At 33.8% G+C, this 25346-nt stretch overlaps 1 protein-coding gene across 1 annotated transcript in view; it reads left to right on the plus strand.

Annotated features, from left to right (window-relative positions):
• Positions 1–25346, plus strand: part of ANKRD12 (ankyrin repeat domain 12) — a 110366-nt gene that overhangs the window by 47316 nt on the left and 37704 nt on the right. The window contains exons 5-8 of the mRNA XM_069468554.1: positions 3340–3486; positions 6147–6347; positions 10716–10858; positions 16280–16427. Of these exons, the coding sequence (XP_069324655.1) occupies positions 3340–3486; positions 6147–6347; positions 10716–10858; positions 16280–16427 (639 nt within the window). The remainder of the gene's footprint in view (positions 1–3339; positions 3487–6146; positions 6348–10715; positions 10859–16279; positions 16428–25346) is intronic.

Below are 25346 nucleotides of genomic sequence, written 5' to 3' on the forward strand. Positions count from 1 at the left end.
GTTCTTTTTTTTTAGTGGCCTAACATTTTTATCTCTGAACTTTTTAAAATTATAAATACTCTTTAGTCCCTAGATCTAAGTGTCCAGTTTTTAGCATGTGACATTTAGCTATTAAAACTGAAATAAACCTTCTGTTTCTGATAGGGTTTTTATTTACTTTATAAATTTGTTGGGTTGGGTGGGGGGTGATAGAACCCAGTAGTTATCCTTAAAATTATCCTTCAAGTTGTTATCGAGCTGATAAATCAGTAGTACCTGGCTTCTATTGTAAAGGTGGGGGATGACACATATTTACAGTTAGTTACTATGGCATAAGGCGTACATTTCTTCAAGGTGACTCCTAAGCACCAGTGTGTACCTGAAGGATCTATATGTAGATGAAGCCATCCATGATCTGAGTATTAAGGCAGGAAACCAAAAGATAAAAACATTCAACTGTTGAAGATTCATGTAGATATTTTAGAACCAGACAGTGATGGCAAAATTTTTTCTCAGAATTGAAGTTATGCATATTGCAAACATGATTGATTTCATTGTGTTTATCTCTATTTGAATTGTAGTTCCATTGTTTCATTCCTTACACAGTGACTAATTTTTTACACACTGATTGGTTTATGAACCTAGTCCCCCAGGAAAAACAATTTTGTCTCTTCTCCTTAATATATACTCTACCCTTAATTGGGATGTGACCATGTTGAACTTTGTTTATTCTAACAAGACCTGAAAAAGAAAGCATTAATTTTCAAGTTTATAAGACTGGGACATCTGTATTTCCGAAGATACTCTGAACCTTAAAAGAACAAATGTTGGATTGTTGAAAAGTCCATTTCTCTGTTTGCTTTGAATAGTCTTAAGTGGATTTCTTGGATTTTTCCTTAAAAATCTCTATGCTGTCTGAGTGGAATTTCAAATTTATAGTAGACTGTGCTAAATGAGCACATTTTTCAGTAAAACTATATTTAAACTTCAAAATTCTGAGTTATTAGGACAAATAAATACATTTTACAACTGAATCTTGAGAAGTATCTAACTCTTTTTCAAATATATAGTATATTGTGCATATCTAACCTATCATTTTTTAGTTATGACAGGTCAGAGGAAACATTCTTTACAGGACAGTTAAATAGTCTTGTTGACTGCTTTAAACTTGAAAAAGCATACTTTGGGACATATTAGTTTAACACTTTCACCTTTGAAGAATAGTATAGTTGTCTGTAACCTAGCTACCTTACACCAGCTACTATTCACTTACTTTTCTTATCTATCTCTCATGCAAAACAAGAAGTCAGATAAGTGACTATTGTAACTTAGTAAAAGCAAAAATAGAGTTCATGTTGGATATTAGCATCTAATTTGGATTTTGTTTTAAATATTTGGAGTATATCTAATTTGTTTTTCTCCAAAATATAATAATTATATCTTTGATCATTTGGCAGCATGGCATTCTAATAATGAATTTATAAGTATTTTTTATTGTCACCTGGGTATATATCACTTTAGAGTGTATTTTTTAAAAAAATTGTATTAAAATGCAGTTAAAAAACTCAATTGTTTTGCAAATAAAAATAAAAGCCACAATTTTCCCCAAATCTATTTTAAGGGTGGATACTAAGTGGTTTTTGTTTCCTCTGATTACTAGATTTACTTCTTTTCCTTGAAAGATCTTTTCTACCTTCTATAGAATTTTCACAATGTTAAATGTATTAATTTTAGGAGAGAAATACAGTTTAAAAATTTGTTATTCAGATGGAAAACCATTAAAATAACAATAATTGTGGTTCCTCATTAAATGCTGGAGAACCAACATATCTAGAAAATTATTAAGAGAAAGAGTACATATACATTTCAGGAAAAAATAGGCTTCTCCAAAGATCTGTTCAGGGCTTTATAATAAATTTAGTGATAAGTTAGGTTAAATAGTGTGCTGAGATTGGATTTACATTAAATTGCATCATTAAATTTTATCATTTCATAAGAAATATGAAAATAAAAGATTACACTGGAAATATTAATAAAAGTTGATTTAAATAAGTCTTGACATTTTTGTTTTTGTGTAAAATGAAATATTCAACAAAATGGACATTTTAGGAGCTATAGAATTTTGAATGATTTGTAGGCAGCAGAGATTAAATATTAGGACCTCTAGTTTTTCTAGGCCATTAGAATGGCAGTTTATCCTAGTTAACTTAAGTGGTACACTGGAAGACGTATTACTTTAATTTCTTATGTCTACTAATAATACTAGGTTTTAATAGTAATTAGGTTCTTAAAACTTGCCAGATTAATGATTGCTGATGTCTTAGAGTATTCAAGCTGCTGGCCACATCTGCCTGAATGAAACCACTGTATTGACAACTGATCCTTCCCTTCTCCCACTCATTTTTGCTATGTTACATTTATTATTTATTTTACTTATTTATTTTTGCAGCTGCTCTTTGCAGGTACCCTTAAACCTGGATCAGTAAATTCCAGGTACTGATACAGGGTTTTTCAAGAAATAAATTCCCAGATAGGTAATAGCCAGACCTCTGTATTAGCTTGTACAAGGCACCTGCATTAACTCCTAGAGAAGTCTTAAAAGACAGACATCTATATCTCTCGCTTATGAAATTCAGTTCAGTCTGAATTTCCTCACACTTAATGGGGAATGCAGGCAGCATTGCCAAAGAATTTCCCAAATAGTTAAATCTGAGAGCTTACTGTGATATGGATCAGATCTCTTTGAAAGTTCGTAAGAATGTTTAGATCTGTGCAGAATCTCTGCTAAATCCATAGCTACACAGAATCTTTAATTTGCTCATTTTTAGCTTTGATTAATGTCATTTCACATTCAACTGTCATATGGCTGGAATAAAATAATTTAGAGCTTTTTTCAGTAATTATTCTGTGTGATGAGACTTGTTGTAAATACTTAGTCCTTTGAGAAATTGTACAAATCATTACTGGAATTAGGAAAGTAATTTAAAGGGGCATTGGTACATAGGCTTAGCAATAATTAAGAAGAATAAAATTATAGTGAATGAAAGAAGTTTCAAACATGTAATACTAAGGAATGTTAAATATTATTGAAGAAGTTTAGTTTTATTAGAACAAATCATTAAAGTACAGATTTTACTAGAAATAAATTTACAAATGTTATTAATTTTCTGAAAACAATAGAATTAATGTATTTTCTCAAAGCATTCAGAAAGAAAATTGTTTATATAATAAAAGCCCATTGTTCTTTTTTCTGGCTGTTGCTAGTATACATGTATAGCATCAATCAAAAAAGTAGTCTTATGTTTGCTTTTGAATACTTCCATTTCTTTCAAATTCTTACATATTTATTAATAATTCCAGAGAAAGAAGGTCCAGAAAAGAAGAAAACCAAAAAGGAAGCTGGAAATAAGAAATCCACCCCAGTTAGCATTCTTTTTGGTTATCCACTCTCTGAGCGAAAGCAAATGGCACTTCTTATGCAGATGACAGCGAGAGACAACAGTCCAGGTGATACCTACCATCATTAATCTGTATCCTTAGTTTTCCTCAGACAACTCTACCCTTGTCTTAACAAGTATTTTTAATTACTTTAAATTTTTATCTTTTCTTGGATTTAATCAGAATTCCTTGTAGCATCAGTTTGTAATTTTATGATTATTTGTGTGGCAATTCATTTATCAGCTATATCCTCCATTAAATCAGAAGCTATACAAGAGCAGGGGTCTTTGTACTTAGTAAGCATTTAGTAAGTATTTGTTAAATAAAATAAATCATTTAGAAAGGGATTAATCAACTTGAGAAACCATGTGCTTTTTTACCTTACTGATGATTTTTTTCATCGCATTTTCTGTAAGGCTGCTTCCAGGCTATGGTTTCCTTTTCAGTTCACTAGCACCCTGCTGATAAACTGGTAATCTTATAACATTGCTACTTTTAGAAGCAAGTGTGTAAATCCATATTTTATTGCTTAAGATCTAAATTCTTTAAAAGGAAAAATGTCTGCAGTGTACTAAGTTTATTTCCTATTTCATTTCACACTTCCAATTAAAATGTTGTGCCAAATGTATGTTTGTTTATTCCTATACTGTGTGCTCCAAAAATAATTGGAGATGGATTACCAGCAGGACAAAAACAGAGGGAACAGACCAAACAACCTGCTTTATTAAAAGGAGCACAAAGGTAGATAAAATCCAGAGAGCTGGACTGAAATAGTTATTACTAGTCATCATTGAAGAAATACAAATGAAAAATTTTTAGTTGTATAGTTTTCATTCAGCGATAGAGTAAAGTAGATCACTTTTGTCTGGAGAAAAGAAAATATCTTTTGGCTCTGAATGCAAACATCTTCATTTAAGGCTCTGAGTAACATGATAGATTCTCTTGAAATGCATTGAAAAAGATTGTTTTTTTCAGTGACCTTTTCCTGTATTGACTCTTTTTCAAAAACTGGGACAACATAATTAAAGCATGAATATATCTAATATCTTTCACTACTGAAAACGTTTTAGGGCTTCCTGCTTTTTAAAATAATGTTTTTATGGTTACTCTCAACCCTTTCCACCTCCAATTTGAGAAAGACTGGCCAAATTAAAGATATTTTAGTGTTAAACTTTAAATGTTTCTGTAAAATGTTGACTTTGAGTCAGATTAATAGTTGAAAGATTTTTTTAAGCTGATTTTTTTATACCATGAACTTTTGTCCTTTATAGAATAAAGAATTAATACAATAAGACAAAAATTAAAAGTCCTCCATCATCTTCAGTGTCCTCTGCTAAAGAGGCAACCACTATGAACAATTTCTTATCCATACTTCCCAGGGATTTTTTAGGCATAAACATACAAATGTATGTCTTTTGTTGTAGGTTGTCATTATAAATAGGATTATACTGTAATACTGTTCTGCAGTTTTTTTTAAGTTCTTAGTTTTTTTTTATTAATATGTGTAGAATTAAAGTGGAAAGCTTTTGGAGTATCAAGCTGTTTGCCATCATACAGATACATGTGGAGTGTAGGGTTAATTGTTTTATCCATTAGATTAGTTTTAAAGGAACTCAACAAGCTAATCTTCTTAAATAATTTGACTATAAAGATGATAATAAAATTAATATATTCATTCAACAAGTATTTCTTGCGTACCACTGTGTACCAAGAAATCTTCTAAACAGTCAGGATACAGTGATGAATAAGATAGATAAGGTCCTTGCTCTATGGAGTATACGTTCTGGACATACTTAGATAGGAAACTGTTACTGAGACAATGTACTTTAAAATCCAAAAGTAAACCTTAAGCTAATTTCTTATTAAGGAAAGGATGATACTACTTTAGAGTAGCAGTCATTGTCAGGTTGCAAGACTGATAACTTCCATGGATTCTTTTTTTTTTCTTAGAGCAATTTCTTGTAAATTGTTACAAGTTTTCAGAATTAACACTATGTACATGTGTGTATATGTATGTATTTTAACACTATATATATATGTATATGTCTTGAATCTTTAATTGATTAAGAAACCAGGGGTTTTTTAGTAGTTCTGAAATGGAGGAAGAGACTTAGGGCTTTAGTTTAACTTTTGTGTTTTTGACATAGAAACTACAACAAATATCAAAATAAGGGAATCAAAGCAAAGCACAATTTCTGCAGGCCTTTTTTCAGACTACCCTTATTTCTTGTTGATCTTTGATTTCATTTTCATACTAGAATTGCTGAAACCTTAATTTGCATTTAATATCAGAGCAGAACTCCAGTGCTTTGTCTCTGTCAGAGGTGTGAACTCCAGCCTTCAATTTCATTTCATCTAGGTCTTAGAATAAGCGCATAACATGCCTAGGAAAAATAAATATTTTTTGCAATTTATCAAATTATTCATTAAATAAACACTTTTAGGGTGTATCATTTTAAACTTGATACTTTGTTATTTTAAACCAATTTAATGAATTGATAGATAAAATATTTTTCGGAATTGGCTTGTGATGTTTGGTTAGCCCAAGGGGAAGATCTATTCCGTATATTTGGGTCGAGTTATTAATGTATCATTCAGGTCACGTTTTGGGTTGTTAGAGTGAGAAGGTATTCCTCGTGTTCCAGGAAATTAGCACGTTTCCAATAAAAACCTTTAAGTATATAAATTATTTAGCCTAGAACTTTTGTTAACTTTCTTCTTTCTTACAGATTCTACACCAAATCATCCATCACAAACAACACCAGCCCAAAAGAAAACTCCCAGTTCTTCATCTCGACAAAAAGATAAAGTTAATAAAAGAAATGAACGTGGTGAAACTCCTTTACACATGGCAGCTATTAGAGGAGATGTGAAACAAGTTAAAGAATTAATAAGTTTAGGGGCAAATGTGAATGTGAAAGATTTTGCAGGTAAGACTAGTAACTTAAGACTAACATTCAGGAACAGATCCTGATTATAGTTTAATCCACATTCGTTTATTCCTTTTGGTGAAATGAAAGAGTTTCTAAAAGTATCATTACAAAACTTTTGGAGTGTGTATATAAAACCCGGATCTCCGCTACAATTCCATGTCAATAATTAGTCACATTTTTACATATTAAACTTACATTTTAGTTGACATATTACCTTATAATTCTTTACCCAATTTAGTTTCTGTTCTAGGTGAATTTGGGTTATATGATGTGTTCAAAGTAGTTAATTCAGTCATAATTCTTTTAAGAACATTTAACTTGAACATAAAGACTGTGAGAAAATGGTATTATTATTTTTATTTTCATTACTCAAGTAGCATACCAGTACATTCCTCCTGTAAAGGGTTCTAACGGTGAAAGTATGCAGAGAACAATATAGAAATTCCCTTTAATTTCACATGCTGCACTACCCTACCCCTAGTTTCTTTCTCTTCCACAGAAATGTTAAGAATTTGGAGGTTATCCTTTCATTGCATTTTCATCATCATGTATAAAAAATGAACATTTATTTATATATAGACTTTTAAAAAATTATATTACTCCCCTCTATATCAATCTGTAGTTCTGTAACCTGCCTTAATGTCTTACAGATATTTCTCATCAGTATATGAAGTAAGCCTACTTCATTTTTAATAGCTACATAATATTTTACAGTATAAATTTCTATAGATAGCACTGTAGTGAAAATCCATATAGAAACATCTGTGTGTGTAATTATGAAAGTAGTTAAATAGAAGTGAAATTGCTAAATCAAAGGAAATGCATATTTAAAATTTTTTAAATAATCTGAAAAACGTAAAAGGAAAGATCTCATTTTAATTTGGATTTCTATAATCATAGTGACGATAAACACTTTTCTTGTGTTTATAAGAAATTTATGTGCATTTTTTGAATTGCCAGATTCACTCTTTTGCCCATTTGGTTTGGTGCTATTTTTAACATATGAGTGCCCCTCTTCATTTAGTCTAGATTTTATTCCTCTGTCAAAAGATTTTCACTGTGGCTTATTTTCAGCTCTCATTATAGTGTTGTTTATTATACTATGATTTTATATAATCATATCAATTGATCTTTTCATTTATGGGTTTTTGGTTTGATATTTAAGAAGGCCTTCTCAGTGTTAATAGGAATAATACTATATTCCTATATTTTCTACTTTTCAAATTTTGTATTGTTTTGTTTCTACATTTAGCCCTATTATACAACTGTAATTTATGTCTCTATTTGATGTGAGTGGGGAAATGTGTGATAAACAAGATTGACTTCAAAGAACGAGATTTAAAATGTGCATCATCTATTCTAGAAGAAAACTTGACTTTATCAGAAACCTAAAAAATATACTTTCCCTTTGATCTGATAGGTCCACTTCTAAGGATTTATCTTATGTATTTAATCATGGATGTGCATGAAGATTTAGTTGTAAGAATACTTTTTTGCAGCATTGTTTCTATTATTTAAAAACTAGCAATAATCTGGATCCCCAGTAATAAGAGCTTGCTGAATTAAGTTATGGTATATTCAGTAAGTATAATACTATGTTGTAGAAAAGCATAACAATAGAGGGAATTATTTTCACATTAGAGGCAGCAGGTTAAATGTTATCCATCCAAATTTTATAAGTATGTGGGGGAGGACCAGTAGGTATTATGCTGGATTCTTCAAATTATTATATCTGAGTGGTGAGATTATGGATAATGTTTATTTTCTTTTTTGTGTTTTTTAATGTTTTCCAGTATTTCTTTTGTGAACATGTAACGTTTTTATTACAAAAGTAATTTTTTAGTTAAAGTAAGTATTAAATCCAGTAAATATTATATCAGCTTAATAGAATAAAGACTTTAAAACATAAGGGGTTTTGTTTACTGAAAGACCAATCAAGCTTATTAATATTTTGCCTCCTTTTGCCATCCTTTTTCATAGTTTAGGTGATTATAAATTATATCAAGTTTATGTTTATTGAATAAAATTAAGTATATAATACTTTTGTCACATAATTTAGTCCAGTGGAAATACAGTTGACCCTTGAGCAACACTGTGCAAGTCCATTAATATGAAGAATTTTTTTTTGATAAATATATTGGAAAATTTTTTGGAGATTTGCAACAATTTTTAAAAACTCAAACTATGTAGCCTAGAAATACTAAAAAATTAATAAAAAGGTATATCACGAATGCATATTTGTAGATACTAGTCTATCTTATCATTTGCTACCATAAAATATACACAAATGTCATAGGAAAAAGTTAAAATCTATCAAAATTTTAGTAGAAAGGATATGTGGCTGAACAGGTTTTTAATGTAGATGAAAGTGCCCTATTCTGGAGAAGAATTCCACAGAGGACATTTATTAGTAAGGAAGAGAAGTGAGCACCAGGATTTAGGACAGTAAGGTATATATAGGCTAATTTTACTTTGTGCAAATGCAGTTCAGTTTATGATCAAGACTGCCCTATCTGTAAAGCTGCTAATTCCTGAGCTTTGATGGGACAAGGTAAACACTGGGGTCAGTCAAGAAGGCTTGGGCCAGATCCCTTTTTCTGGATTGGTTCCATCATTGCTTTGTCCATGATGTCAGAAAGCTTGCTAATAAGGAACTGCCTTTTAAAGTTCTTTTGATATTAGACAATGCCCCTGGCTATCCAGAACCTCATGAGTTCAAAGGCCTCAAAGTAGTCTACTTGCCCCCAAACACAATGTCTCTAAATCAGCATCTAGATCAGGGAGTCATAAGGACCTTTAAGGTTCATTGTACATGGTACTCCATGGAAAGTATTATCAACACTACAGAAGAGAACCCTGATAGAACATTATGAAAGTCTTGGAAAAGATGGCATCATTGTAATAGAAAAAGCTGTGAAAGGCCATGCATGGTGGCTCATGCCTATAATCCTAGCGCTCTGGGAGGCCAAGGCGGGAGGATTGCTTGAGGCCAGAAGTTCGAAAGCAGCCTGAGCAAGAGTGAGACCCAGTCTCTACAAAAAAGAGAAAAATTAGCCAGGCGTGGTGATGTGTACCTATAGTCCCAGCTACTCAGGAGTCTAAGGCAGGAGTATTGCTTGAGCCCAGAAGTTTGAGTTTGCAATGAGCTATGATAATGCCACTGCACTCTAGCCCGGGCAACAGAGTGAGACCCTGTCTGAAAAACAAAGGAACAAACAAACAAAAAAAGCTGCAAAAGCCATCAAGCCCCAAATAAATTCCTGCTAGAGAAAACTGTATTTGGATGTTGTGTATGACTTCATGGGATTTACCACAGAGCCAGTCAAGGAGATCACGAAAGAGACTGTGGATATGGCAAAAAAGGTGGTGGGTGAAGGGTTTCAAGATATGGATCTTGGAGAAATTCAAGAGTTAATAGACACCAAAACAGAGATAATATTAATAGAAGATGACTTGATGGAGATGAGTACTTCTGAACCATCATCAGGCGATGAAGAAGATTGAGAAGAAGCAGTGCCAGAAAACAAGTTGATATTAGACAGTCTGGCAGAAGGCTTCGAATTACTCATAACTGTTTTGACTTTTTTTTTTTTTTTTGATGACTATGGACCCTTCTATGATATGGGCACTGAAACTAAGGCAAATGGTGGAAGGATTGGTGCCATATAGAAACATAAACATTTTTAGAGAAATGAAAAAGCAAAAAAATCAGAAATTTACCGTGCATTTTTGTACTTACACCAAGTGTGCCTGTCTCTCCTGCCTCTCCTTCTAACTCCTCCACCTCTTCCACCTCTGCTGCTCCTGAGACAGCAAGGCCAACCCCTCCTCTCCCTCCTCCTCCTCCTCAGCCTACTCAGTGTGAAAATGTCAGGGATGAAGACCTTTATGGTGATGCACTTCCTTTTAATGAATAGTCAGTATATTTTCTGTTTCCTATAATTTTCTTAGTAACATTTTATTTTCTCTAGCTTGCTTTATTGTAAGAATATAGTATGATACATAAAACATACAAGATATGTGTTAATCAACTGTTATCTGTCAGGCTTCCAGTCAACAGTAGGGTATTAATAGTTCAGTTCTGGGTAAGTCAAAAGTTTTGTGTGGATTTTTGACTATATGGAGGTTGGCATCCCTAACCCTCATGTTGTTCAAGAATCAACTGTAATGTTACCTTGAATGAATCTTCAGTAACATTGGTGGTGTTCTTAAGTATTTATTTGCAGTAGCTGCTGCTTTACTCCTTTTTCGTTTGCACCATGTGCAATTTAGAATTCATGTATCACACGTAGGTATCTATGTGAAAAGCGTGTATATTGAATTAATGAAAGGGAATCATATGTTAAATTAATATTCTAACTTTAGGTTGGACACCACTGCATGAAGCTTGCAATGTTGGATATTATGATGTTGCTAAGATACTTATAGCAGCTGGAGCAGATGTTAATACACAAGGTTTAGATGATGACACTCCACTCCATGATTCCGCTAGTAGTGGGCACAGAGATGTAAGTATGATAGAAAAAAATAATATATGTTTTAAAAATATAAATTCAACCCATAGTAATTTTGTTCAATTTTTAGTTATATGATCTTATGTCGTAATTTCATTCATTGCTTGATCAACTCATCTATATTTTATTTTCCCTTTTTTCTACTAACTACTAATTCATAGATTTAGCCTTTATCTTTTCATAAAATAAGCTACTTAATTTGATAATTGATTAAACGGTTTGGCAAAATTTTCATTTCAAGGCATTCCACGATCAGACAACTAGAGATAGTGGTTAAAGCATATTTTACATACAATAAAAATTTTACAGTGTTGTGCTGCCTATCTTTTAAAAGGCATTTTACTTTAGTTGAGACAAAAATGGAATTTGGAGTGAAGATCAATATGAGTTCAGTTCTGACTTGGCCAGTTTATTAGTGTGTGGTTTTGAACAAGTTACTTCTCTGAATCTCCATTTCCTCATCTTTGTATAATAAATCATACCTATCGAAAGGGGACATTTTGAAGGAAAAAAGATTGCAAAATGTTATAGAAATGTCAGGGGTAAAGATTGAGGTAAAGATTTAAAAGCTATCTTTATATTGCTGTATTTTAAAGTTCAAAATATTTTAGAACTAAAATTTTGGAATTAAAAATGCTGTCTTTCTCAATTAAACATTTTTATATTTTTCCATGTTTCTCAATAAGGAGTTTTATCTTGAGTGAAGAAAAATGTAGCCTGTAAATATCAATTTTCCTAAACTGGTCCTTGCTTACCATTGGACTGTCCTTTCTGCTTGGTTGGCAATTTGTACAAACCTATGGGGTAGCACATCCTATGTTATTTTTTACTGATGTTCTTGTCTCGTGTCATTTTTCCTGCACTAGACTGCTGAAACCATGCATACAGGCATTTTGTGTTGTTTTCTGTTATTGACTCTGTGAACTGCTTGTCACATACGAAATGCTCAATAAATTTAGCATGAATGTATATTGTGTAAGTAGATGGATAGATGAATGGCTGACCAAGGATGAATGCCAAAAACTTCATCCATAAGGCCTGACAACATATAGGGTACTTTGCCCATTTGTCTGAATTTATCAGAAATTGATTTATTTTCTGGCTATGACATGATATTTTAAATACTGTACTTTTTGCCTTTTTTAAAGCATTATTGATAGTTTACTAAAGATGAATAATTTTCCTTTAAATGTGATATATAAAGGTTTCCTCATTTCTCAGTATAATTTAAAGAATTATGCCTGTGTGACTAAGACATGATTTCTGTGAGTACAAGTTTCTAAATATGCACATAACTGCAAAGTATTTCCAGAACCTGACCTTTGAGCTCATGCATTTACAAGGACTCACACTATTTCCAGTCTCTTTCCAGGGAGAGACTGGCATACTATTTTCAAGGGACCTTTGGTTTTCCTCCTACTAACATGCCTAGGATAGTAGGAGTCACAATTCAAGAGCTGTTGAGAGCTATTTTGTCCTTGTTCTTTCACTTGTGCCTAAGGAGGAGGGAAATGAGAGCTACCAAAAACTCATTTTTATATATCTGTTCTGTGTATTATGAACCTCTACCAGGATTTCTTTCACTTAGTAATAGTCATGACAGTTTCAACTATCTGTAAAGCATTTCTAAGGTGGGAGAAGCAGAAGGGTAACAGATCTGTCCGCTCTAAATTATTTACAGTAAGAGATGATCAACATAACTTATTAAGAACATAATTTTTCACCCACCGTTTGCAAATGTATAGTGGTTCATAATACACACGCTTATACTAGCCTTATTCCTAGTTCTATTTTAGGTACCTTTTTGTCTCATTTTTACCTAGTTCTAATTTTTTGCCTGTTATGTTTTAAGCATCTTTAAGTTGCCTTAAATCCCTTTTAGAATAATTGTTTGCATATGCAAATGGTCTGTAAAATGTTATTTGTTTTAGAGTTTTTGTAACATGTTTGAATGAGCCAACTGTACCTGACTCGTAGGCATGTAATACTAATTAATGACGTGCTGATGGGTGTAGAAAGCTTTCAGCAATATCAAAATCCTTTATTCTGTTTTCTCATTCTAAGGCTCTAGTCTAAGGTAGTAGCCCAAAAATGGAAAAATTCAACTCATAAAGATTTTTACTACAGTATTATTTATAATGATTAAAATTTTTTTTGCTTCTGTTACCTTCTCAAACCCCATAAATGACAGTAAGGAGAAATTTTAAAGGACACAGACCCACAAAGACAAAGAACAGAAGAAACAGAAAACTAATATTTTGGAAGGTGGGAATTAAAGGAATGAGCAGCTACTGACCTAGAACAGGGTTTTCTATGAAGCGCTAAATAGTAAATATTTTAGGCTTTGCAGGCCGCCTGCTGCCTCCTCTTCCTCTCTTCTCCCTCTCTCTCTTCCTCTCCTTTAACAATCCCTTAAAAACATAAAAACTTTCTTTTCCTAGTTGGCAGACCAGATTTGGCCCACAGGCCATAATTTGCCCACCTCTGATTTAGAAGAAACAAGAAAATTGAAACCAAAGCCATTACAGCACAGAATTCTAGAGCAGCTAAAGCTCAGGAATTGATGGCACCAGTTACCTCTGGAAGTGCTCATTAACATAGGACTGGAGGCTGTGCAGTGGCTCATCCCTGTAATCCCAGGACTTTGGGAGGCCAAGGCTGGAGGATCTCTTGAAGCCAAAGGTTCAAAACTAGCCTGGGCAACATAGTGAGACCCCATCTCTACAAAAAATTAAAAAAAAAAAAAAAAAAGCCAGGAGTGGTGGCTCATGCCTGTAGTCCCAGTTACTCGGGAGGCTGTGGCAGGAGGATCCCTTGAGCCCAGGAGTTGGAGGCTTCAGTGAGTTATGATCCTCAGCACTGCACTCCAGCCTGGTCAACAGAGGATAACCTTGTCTCAAGATAAAACCCAAACAGGACTGGAAATAGGGGATTGGATCAAAGTATTTTTGGCCCTCATATCTCCTTCCCAAGCCCAATGATTCCCAGCCCAATAATTGCACCTCTCCCCCCCTGGTGGATGACTGAGATATGGAGATAAGTGTTACGGATGATTGTTCTTCATCAGCAGACTTGGAAAGCTAGTTGATCTTTTAAAATTACAAGGTTGTATAATTTGATAAAAATTAATAAACAAGGGAATAAAATAATAGTTGGGATCATGGGTAATTTGTTTATACATTCTTGAATTTCAGACTTTCTATAATCTAGAAAAATTTTTCATTCATTATGAATCTTCATTCTTAAATACTTTGATTTGTTAGCAATTCCTATTTTAAATGCATTTACCTCTAATGGCAAATGCAGTTACTATTCATCTGTTTCATGTTACTCATTTAAACATTCTTTAAAAAGACATGATACATTTTCTAAGTACCAGAAAACACAGTTATGTGTTGGAAATACAGAGATGAATAAAGACTTGATCCTGTATGAAGCTTATAGTCTAGAATAAGAGGGGAAATGCATTAATAAATTGTAGTATGAGTTTATGTTTGATAGCACACATCAGTGTCATTGGAAATAGACAAAGATCAAAAACAAGAAGAGATGGTAGGGAAGCAGAATCAATAATGTTTGGCCACCTCTTTGATGTAGAGTATGAGTGAGAAAGAAGAGTTGTTGATGACTCCCAGGTTTCAGTCACTGAGCATGGAAACAGATAAAAGGTCTAGGTAAAAGTTTAATGAACTCTATTTGTGTCCTATTGGTTTTAGGCTTTTGTGTTACAATATACATATAATCAATTGGATGTATCCAATGAGTATATGAATATTTGGATTTGGAGCTTGAGAGCTGAAAGAGCAAGCAAGAGAATAAAAATGAATGTGAATGGGTTGCATAATTGTCAGTTCAGACAGTGTTTGCTCCAAAGAGATGATGCGTACTTGAGCATGAGAAGGTAGATCAAGAACAGTGCTGTACGGAAACCATCACTGGTTTAGATACGTACAGCTCTTAGAAGAGCCATTTTGTAGGATTGATGGTAGCAGAGTTGCAGGTAGAAGAATGAAGTGTCAATAGAAAGTCATGGTTGCAAGGGCAAACATCTTTTCAGAAGCTTGACTTGTGAAGAAAAGAAAATTTAGCTAGGGGATGGGGATGTATGTTTAAACAAAATTTCTTATTTTGCCTGTGTTTCATTTCTTTATTGCCATTTTTTAAGGTAAAAGAGACATGAACTGGAAAGATTGGCTTCTAGAAAAGAGCCAATCAAAAAGAGGTTAAAAAATATAGAAAGGAAGAAGATAAGGAAAAATAAAAGCAGTGTAATGGTGACTAACTGGTCCTGATTATTTGGAGCCTGAAGCTTATATAATCGTATTTGGTGGGGAGACTGAGTGGAGGCAGGCAGGAGGATCACTTGAGGCCAGGCATTCGACACCAGCCTGGGCAACAAAGTGAGACCTCCTTCTCTACAAAAATTTATAAAAATCAGCCTGGTGTGGTGGTGTGTACCTGTAGTCCCAACTACTCGGGAGGCTGAGGTCAGAGGATCACATAAGCCCAGTTCAGGGTTGCAGTGAGCTAGGGTGATGCCACTGCACCTCCAGCCTGGGCAATAGAGCATGACCTTGTCTCTTAAAAAAAAAAAAATCAAATAATTTTGTGGTGAAGGAATGAGGACCTCCTTGAGAAAAATTTCAACATCATGAATACAAAATTAGATAGAGGGGCCTGTGAAAGTGAAGGGCCTTGAAGTTTAAGCTTGTTAGTTCTTGTTTTTTTGTTTTTCACCTTTTTTTTTTTTTTTTTTGATACGGGGTCTTGCTATGTTGCCCAGGCTGGTCTCAAACTCCTGGACTGAAGCAATCCTCTCACCTTGGCCTCACAAAGTGCTGGGATTATAGGCATTAGCAAGTGCACTTGACACTAAGCTTCATTAGTTCTAAGTAAATTGACATGAGTTAATGATAGTTAAAATTCCTGGGAGATGGGAAAGAGTACGATTTAGGGCATTGGTCATGATATATTAGCCTTAAGCATTCCATTCTTAAAGGGAAATACTTCCTTTGAGATTCCTTCTAGAATATAAATTTCAAGAGGCCAGAGAGCTTGTGGTTATTGTTCATTGATTTATCAGCAGAACTTAGTACAGTACTTATGAATACTCAATAAATAATTGTTGATTTTGTAATGAACAAGGAAGAAAAACAATGAGATTAAGTGCTAAAATAGCCCAGTGTAAATTTTAAGAAAGAAATTTCTTTATAGTTGATAAGGTCATCAGACTGGGGGTCAGGATGTCAGTGAAAAGGGAATTTGAAGAGAATAACAATGATTTAGAATAGACACTGGGGAATGGATGCAGAGTCGTTGAGAATAACAGAAGGGTATTAGGGATATTATCAAGAGAATGGTCAAAGTGATACAATCTGTGAAGGTACTAAATCTTCCTACTATTTAATGTTACAGATAGTGAAACTCTTACTTCGTCATGGTGGAAATCCTTTTCAAGCTAATAAGCATGGGGAGCGTCCAGTGGATGTAGCAGAAACAGAAGAGTTGGAGTTGCTACTAAAAAGAGAGGTGCCTTTGTCTGATGATGATGAAAGTTACACAGGTTTGTTTCAGATAATCTACATTCGACTGTTTGACATGGTATTTGATAGAAAATTCAAATTGGTTTAAGAATACATGAAATGTTTAAGTACCTTAGAATAATGCTTACCTACTAGCTAACAATGATGAAGTTAGTAACCTAAGTATTTGCTACCCGTACCTTGTGTGAATGAGTCATAGTGACAATGTGCTGTTTCTATATTTTTCCACATAAATTTCTCAACTATTCCTTTATTACATTCAAACCTATTGCATAATCTTTCCCCAGGCATAGCTACCACAACTGCCACTCTGACTTCTTTTCATCCTCTTAGGAGTTATGAAGCTACTAACCAAACCCTTGATATCTTTTCTTGGCATTCATGAGTCATCTTTGCAGTTTTACTTCTGTAATTTAGATGGTTGAATTCTGGTCATTGTTGCAGGGTAGGGACAATTGCTTTACAGTTCTTAGAAAGATCCAAAAGAATATTTTAGAAAGTTTTTGGTATATTTGGATTTAAATAAAGAAACAATTAAAAATATAACAAAAAAAGACCTTTCTTGTGTTAAAGAATGTTGTCTTTATACATATTGGAGGAGTTAACCATATTTCAGGCAAAAATCAATGAAAAAGAATTTTATCAGTCTTACAAAGGGCCTTGCCCTCACAAAATCTTAAAAATTCCTGTAGGGGCCGGGCGCGGTGGCTCACGCCTGTAATCCTAGCACTCTGGGAGGCCGAGGTGGGCGGATCGTTTGAGCTCAGGAGTTCGAGACCAGCCTGAGCAAGAGCGAGACCCCATCTCTACTAAAAATAGAAAGAAATTATATGGACAGCTAAAAATATATATAGAAAAAATTAGCCGGGCATGGTGGCGCATGCCTGTAGTCCCAGCTACTCGGGAGGCTGAGACAGGAGGATCGCTTGAGCTCAGGAGTTTGAGGTTGCTGTGAGCTAGGCTGACGCCACGGCACTCACTCTAGCCTGGGCAACAGAGTGAGACTCCGTCTCAAAAAAAAAAAAAAAAAAAAATTCCTGTAGGCAATTAGGTAATGTTAATTTTATATTACATTACACATGAGGGAATAAAAAATAAACCGTACTCATTTTAAACTCACCATTGCCACAAGGCAGTAGAACAACGTTTATAGTTTTGAGGCAGAAAGTTATGCCCTTTACTTTTATATAATACAGCTGAATTATCTTCTGCATGGGAAAGCAATGGAAAGAGCACACATTCTGAAAATAACATCCTTTATTGCCTTGTTGAGCAAAATTTGATTCTAAATACACTTTAACTGATTAAGAGATGCTAAATTATGAACAAATGAATAAAGTCATGGAATAAAAGTTTTGGCAATGATCACTAACTACAAGAGAGATGTCTAAATAACTGTGGTAAATATTGTCAAATTGATTATAAATATCAGATCATATTTTAAGGAAAAATGAAAAAGTAATCTATTAAATATACATATTTGAAATCACATATGTATTAATTTAGAAATATCAAATTAAACTAACATTTGAAGAAATGACAAAGTATAGTAAATTCATGTTTCAAATTGGGAAGGTTAAATGATAACCATTTTTCTGTGATAGTTGAAAAAATAACAGTTAAATGCTTTTGAAAACACAAAAGCAAAAATTTACAGTATTAACATTAAATAAAAAATTAAAGCCAGAAAATATTGCATGGCAAAAAGAGGGTAATTTTTTAATAATAAAGGGCATATAGTACAAAGCAAAGATAAAATTTTATCACCTTATGAAATACCAGATAACACCATCCAGATATATGAAGCAAAAATTGTTAGAAATATAAGGCAAAATTGACAGAAACAATACTGAAAACTTTTAACAGTTTTAACAGCATATATAATTCCTTATTAAACAGAAAGTCTCAAAATTGTAGACATTGTATGCATAACCATTACTACTTATGGTATGAAGCCAAAGTTACGCTATATTCAGTAAAAGTTAATAGTTAACATCATTAAACTTACTAAGAATGAAAATAAATGAACGTAGAAAGTCAGGAGGAGGAAGAAAAAATAGATCCAAAGAGAAAAGCAAGATATTAATAAAGAGCAAAATTTAATGATTTAGAAAACAAATTTTCTAATATTTCTAAACAAAATATTAGAACGAAACCTTGAATTGCTTGTCTGACACGTTGTCTGACACAAATGTCTAGCCTATCTGATCAAGGAAAAAGAGTGGAAATTCATAAACATCATTAGAGAGTAAGAAAATTGATAGAGCCACAAAATGTAAAAGAGTTTTTCAGACTTTAACAGAATAATGTATATAGATCTTACCAAAAAAATATTAAAAACATAGGCCCGGCACAATGGCTCACATCTGTAATCCCAGCACTTGGGGAGGCTGAGGCAGAAGTATCGCTTGAGGCCAGGAGATCAAGATCAGCCTGGGCAACATAGTGACGCCCCATCACTATAAAAAATGCAAAAATTAGCTGAGTGTGGTGGTATGCACCTATAGTCACAGCTGCTCTGGATGCTGAGACAGGAGGATGACTTGAGCCCAGAAGTTCAAGGTTGCAGTGAGCTATGATTATGCCACTGCACTCCAGCCTGAGTGACAGAGTGAGACCCTGTCTCAAAAAAAAAAAAAAAAAAAAAAAACTTAAATGATACACGCAAACTTGGAGCAAACAAACAGAAGGAGACAGAAAGGAGAAAGATTGGAAAACAGAGAGGCAAGTGCAGGTACAAATTGTCATGCTGTTTTAACTTGTCTACAGGTATAATAAAAGCATAAACAACAACAACTTTCTTTTTTTAATAAAGCTAGTAAAATTCTGATACTTATCTCCAGGAAAGGAGGCCTACAAATAGAAAAACTACAAATTTCCATTTTAATACCATGCCTAACATACAGAAATGCTCAATAAAAACTGCCCTATAAAATTGGTAAAGATGTTTTTTTAGGCCGGGCGCGGTGGCTCACGCCTGTAATCCTAGCACTCTGGGAGGCCGAGGTGGGCAGATCGTTTGAGTTCAGGAGTTCAAGATCAGCCTGAGCAAGAATGAGACCCCATCTCTACTAAAAATAGAAAGAAATTATATAGACAGCTAAAAATATATATAGAAAAAATTAGCCGGGCATGGTGGCACATGCCTGTAGTCCCAGCTACTTGGGAGGCTGAGACACAAGGATCCCTTGAGCTCAGGAGTTTGAGGTTGCTGTGAGCTAGGCTGACGCCACGGCACTCACTCTAGCCTGGGCAACAGAGTGAGACTCTGTCTCAAAAAAAAAAAAAAAACAAAAAACAAAAAAAAAAAGATGTTTTTTTAAATAGTATTTAGATGTTGGTGAGTTTGCAATGAAGCTGGCATCATACACTATTGTTGAGAGTGCTTTCTGAAAAATGGTTTGTTAATAAGTGTGAAAACTTCATAAAGATGTAACCAGAAATGCTGACAATATACGTATGTTAACATATCTGTTAACATAGTAGTGCTTATACTAGCAAAAAATTAGAATAACCTAAATGCCAAAAAAATGGGCAGAGAAATAATTTCTTTAAAGTATGTGTATGTTGTGCAACCAGTGTGTTTGTAAATTTTTCTAATGATATGGTACCTTCCATATAGTGTATGTACCAAAATTTAAGGTAACCTACATATTGTGAGAATTAAAAAATTAGAAAAGTTTTGTGACCTAGTTGAATAAATAAACTATATAGAGATATAGATAAAATAGATTTCTATTTAAAGTATGAATTTAAGCATACACATTTGAAATCACATATGTATTAATTTAGAAACACTGTTTTCTTCCCCCTCTTCTCTTATGAAATGGTTTTTCGATGTGGGGTTTTTTTGTTTTTGAGACAGGGTCTCGCTATGTTGCCCACGTTCCCCTGGAACTCTTAGACTGGAGCAATCCTCCTGCCTCTGCCTCCTAAGTAGCTGATACTACAGGTGCATACCAGCACACTGGGCTTGAAATGTTTTTTTTAAAAACGATTCACATATATTTTGACATAATTGTTTTCATCATCACCAGAACCACCTTTTAGCCATCTAATGGTTTTTCATCTTAACTTCCATATGCACTCTTACATACCTAGCATTTTTGAAATCCAAGTATATGATACTGCTATGGGAAAATTATCCCAAGTTGCAATTACCCATTTAGTATTTTGTGTTGTTTATAACATAATCACTTACACTACTGTGTTTTAAAATCTCCATATTTTATTATGAAAATATTCAAACATGTAGCAAAATTCAAAGAATTACACAGTGAACACTGTGTGTCCATCAACTACATTTAACAGTTGTTAACTTTTTGCTCTTTTTCCCTTATTATATATCTAACTATGAATGTATCTTATTTTTTTATTTGTTTTATAATAAATTGCAGGCATCCCTAAATACCTTAGCCTGCATTTCATTAGAGTTCAATATTTATAATTCTTTTTCTTATAGTATTTGCATTTTTGAAATTTATAATTCTTAAATATAACATTCTATGAGTTTTACAAAATGCCTAGACCTACATAATTTAACCCCCTCAAGATACAGAATATGTCCATCATTCCAGAGAGTGCATTCATGCTCCTTTCTAGTCAATTCCCGCCCCTACCACTGATTATTTTACACTCATCATAGTAAAGATGATTAGACAAGAATCGCTAATGGCTAATAAACCTAGCGGGAATTATTGATGAGAAACAGGATACTTAATGACTTTTTCACAACAGGAACAGGGGGAACAAAAACCAGTGAATCTTGGTGGATAAATCCAGCAGCACCTAAACTGTATGGTCAGTATCAACATCATCAAAGGAGGGAGAAATGCATGTCATGTGCCAGAGATGAGATCCTGGGAGGGATGTAACATCACTTTGTGTTACTCCAGCTGAGAATGCATAATCACGAGGAATGTCCTTTTTTTTTTTTTTAAGCCAATATCATGTTATGAAAGATTAAGAAATGTTAATGTCATGAGAGATCAATAAAGGTGGTAGAAATATTTCAGACCAAAGAGATAATAATTAAAGGCAATACCTGCTCATAGACTGGATCCTGTACTGGAGGGCAAAAATGATTATAAAGGACATTATTAGATCATTTAACAAGGAATATGGATAGTAGATTGGTGTTGTATCAATGCAAATTTATAAAGTTGACAACTGTACTGTGGTAACAGAGTGTCCTTATGTCTTACGAAATACGCATTTCTTAGGAAATACCAACTGAAGTCTATATGGTAATAGGTCCATACTGCATGTAATTTACTCTCATATACTTCAGGAAAAAATGTGTACATACACATATATGTGTGTATTGTATAGAGAAGCAAAGCAAATTATAAAGCAAGGAGGTTAAACATTAACAATAGACAAATCTGGGTAAAGGATTATATAGAGGTTAGTATTTTTTATTTTTCTAACTTTTTGTGAGTTTTAAATAAATTCCTAATAAAATATATATACAAATACATAAGATTTTCTTGCTCTATTCATTGAAAATATATAAAAGCAGTGACTTAAGACAGTACCAGTAATCATTCCTAGTTCCCAGATTATGATCTTTTTTTTTTTTTTTTTGAGACACAATCTCACTCTGTCACCCAGGCTCAAGTACAATGGCACATAGTTCACTGCAGCCTCTCACTCCTGGGCTCAAGTGATCTTCCGGCCTCAGCCTCCTGAGTAGCTGTGACTACAGGCATGTGCCACCACAAGTGGCTAATTTTTTTTTCTTTTTTTGTAGAGATGGAGTCTTGGTATGTTGTGCAGGCTGATCTCAAACTCCTGGCCTCAAGTGATCCTCCTGCCTTAGCCTCCCAAAGTGCTGGGATTACAATCGTGAGCCACTGTACCGGCCAGATTATGATTTTAAAATGTTTACTAAGAGAAAGCTAAGGCTTCTTAAAAGAAGATGATTCCAAATTTGGGGCAGGAAATATATAAAATGAGCTTGGAACATCTTACCATTACAGATTTCAAGGTAGCTGTCAAAGACTAATATGAAGTCATATCAAAAGGCCTACGAGACAATTTGGAGCAGTTTCCTGTTAGCCAAAGATGGGCCAATGTAAGCTTATAAAATTAATTTATCATTATCAGAGGATGATAGAAAACCAGTTTGTTATCTTAAAAATTAGGCAAATAGCCAGGCACCGTGGCATATGCCTGTAGTCCTGGCTACTGAAGAGGCTGAGGCAGGATGATCCTTTGAACCCAGGAGTTTGAGACCAGCCTGGGCAACATAATAAGACCCTGTCTCTTTAAAAATAAATAAATAAATAAATAAAGCACATGAAGAGAAAAAATCATTTATTTTGCCTTTCCTGTATGAACTTTATACTACTTAGGTAATCTCATCATAGGTAAGAAGAAGTGTCTGCAAGAGTACTCCAGCTTAAAAAGTGAAAAAGTTAAAGTACGACCATTTTGCATCCCCCAATTAGTTAATATATCTGAGCATTGAACATCAACAGTTGCTAACGTTAAATAAAAAGGGACAAAGAAAGAAAACATTACATACCCCTGATGAAAGAACTTAGTACACTCTCACTATGGCCTTGTCAAAAGGGTCAAACCTTAGTCTCTTCAGTCCTAAGGATCCATCTGCCAGTTTACAGGAAATGCCAAGGTCAGAGGAACATGTTGAACTATACCAAGAATATGCAGTCAGCAAAATCTAGATTGTGGGAAACCCAAACAGCTCTGGTTCTTCAACAGAAAACCTTATGTGGAAAAGAAAAAGTAGAACCTGTAGGAAAAAAAAAAAAAATGATTTAAAAGTCATTTCAAACGTTTTAAAAAATGGGCAAGACTGAAAAATTAAACTTGTATTTAATAGGTGATTTATTCTTCTCTGAGAAAATATTATACAAAACTCAGTTAAGGTATGGCACATAAAAGATCCAGGATATTGGCAAACTTTGTTTTTTTAGTACTAAGAAATTCTTAAAATTATATATGTTAAGGGAAAAGCATGATATATATTCCATGATTTTGAGAAGGGACCAGCAGTAGTCAGGGCTTCCACTAAACTATCACCCATCCAAAGTGGGAGTAATTATAGGAAGAAGAGAGAAGAGGACAAGTGGGTAATGAATAGACACTGGTAATGGATTGACGTTAATATTTGAAGGAAGTAATGTTAATTGAATGGAGGTAAAAGTAGGCAAAATTGTTAAGGTAGCAAATTTAGTATCTATTTTCACTTCACTCTAGTAAAAATGTAAATTCCTTAAATGTTTGGTATATAAACATTGCTCAGTAACTGTTTGTTGAACTGGGATAGGGGACTGGCCCTTGGGGATTATGCCAGGACTCTTCATTCCCTCATAAATCCAAGGAATAGCTGAATCTGTAGGCTGAGTTCATCATTAGGACTGGGAAAGTATGAGAAGACCTGGAACTAGAGTATGGGGGGCAGCCTCCTAGTACCTCAGCTGCTTACTGGCAGCCACAAGAGTGAAGGCCACTTTGCCTTCCGCCACTTGCAGGAGAGCTGCCATTTGGACTACTTCAACATTAGGTTCCAGTGAGCTGACAGCACTCCACAGTTACCTAGAAATGTGAGAGAATGATCAATTTGAACAAACAAAATGTTAATGCAGCTAAATAAAACTATTAGAGGAAATATAACTTCAACAATGATTAAAAAATGGGCACTCAAGAAAATTCCAGTACAGCACAAAAAGACTTTGGAGCTAACAAAACATGATTATACAACCAAACAACTCAGTAGATGAAGTGAGAAATATCACTGTTGAGACTTAAATTCCTAGACTGGAGACTTCAATTATTAGATGAAAAAATCAAGTAAAATCTTCACAACATAGAGCAAAAATACAAAGAGTCATAAAAGAAAATATAAACAACTTAGGGAATAGATCAGGAGACCTAACAGAGCTAACATGTGAATAATAGATATTTATAGGAATTTTAAAGGGAGAAAAACAGAGGATAGGCAATAATTATACAAATAATAGAAGAAAACTTTTCTGAGCTGAAAAAAGCCTGAGACTATCAGTTGTGAAGCTCATTGAGCTCCAGATGGGTTGATGAAAACAGATATGCATACCTGTAGACATACATTGATTAAATTCCTTAGCTCTAAATGTAACAGGTTACCTGCAAACACTGCCAGATTGGCATTGGATTTCTAATTTGTAACAGTGAAAGACCAGACTGCTGAAAGAAAAGAGCTGCAACATAAGAATCCTGTACCTGACCAAGGTATTATTCATACTAACATGTATATTTTCTTACATTTTTAGAAAAGAAATAATGGAACAATAAGCTAACAACTTATAAAGTGGTTATTTAATAAGGGAAGAGTTAAAAGGGGAGGTATGTGAATTGTTACTATCTTTTCAAAACTAGTCTGGCAACAGCTAACAAAATACAAGAGCCTCTATTCATTTTAGAGATATGTACTGAAATATGTATGGATGAAATGATAGAGTATGAATGGGATCTGCTTCAAAATGTTACAGGGATGGGTAAATAGAGGTGTAAATTGGTCAAAGATTGATGGTTCTTGTAGCTGAGACAGAATGTTGATTACATTCTGTCTGCTTTTTTATAAGTGCAAAATTTACCATCACAAACATGTTCTTAAAAATACTTATTCTCACTTCTGGGAATATCTCATGTTTATTACAGCATACTTTTTAGAGGCAAAAACACCATTTAACCATCACTGGGGGATTGGCTGAGTAAATCAAGGTATAAGCACACCATGGACTTTTATGCAGCCATGAAAAAGGATGTCAGTGCTGTTCTTGGAGTTGCAGTTACTTGTAGAGATTTTCATAAGACATTGTTGAATAGAAAAATGAAAATGAATAGTTATAGCTCAGTGTTTTTAAAACCTATATATGTGTTTGTACATAGGTTTGTGTAAAATTTTATGAGCATGGACCAAAATCTGGAAAGAG

This window comes from Eulemur rufifrons, chromosome 5 (genome assembly GCF_041146395.1).
Source record: "Eulemur rufifrons isolate Redbay chromosome 5, OSU_ERuf_1, whole genome shotgun sequence".
Taxonomy (NCBI): Eukaryota; Metazoa; Chordata; class Mammalia; order Primates; family Lemuridae; genus Eulemur; species Eulemur rufifrons.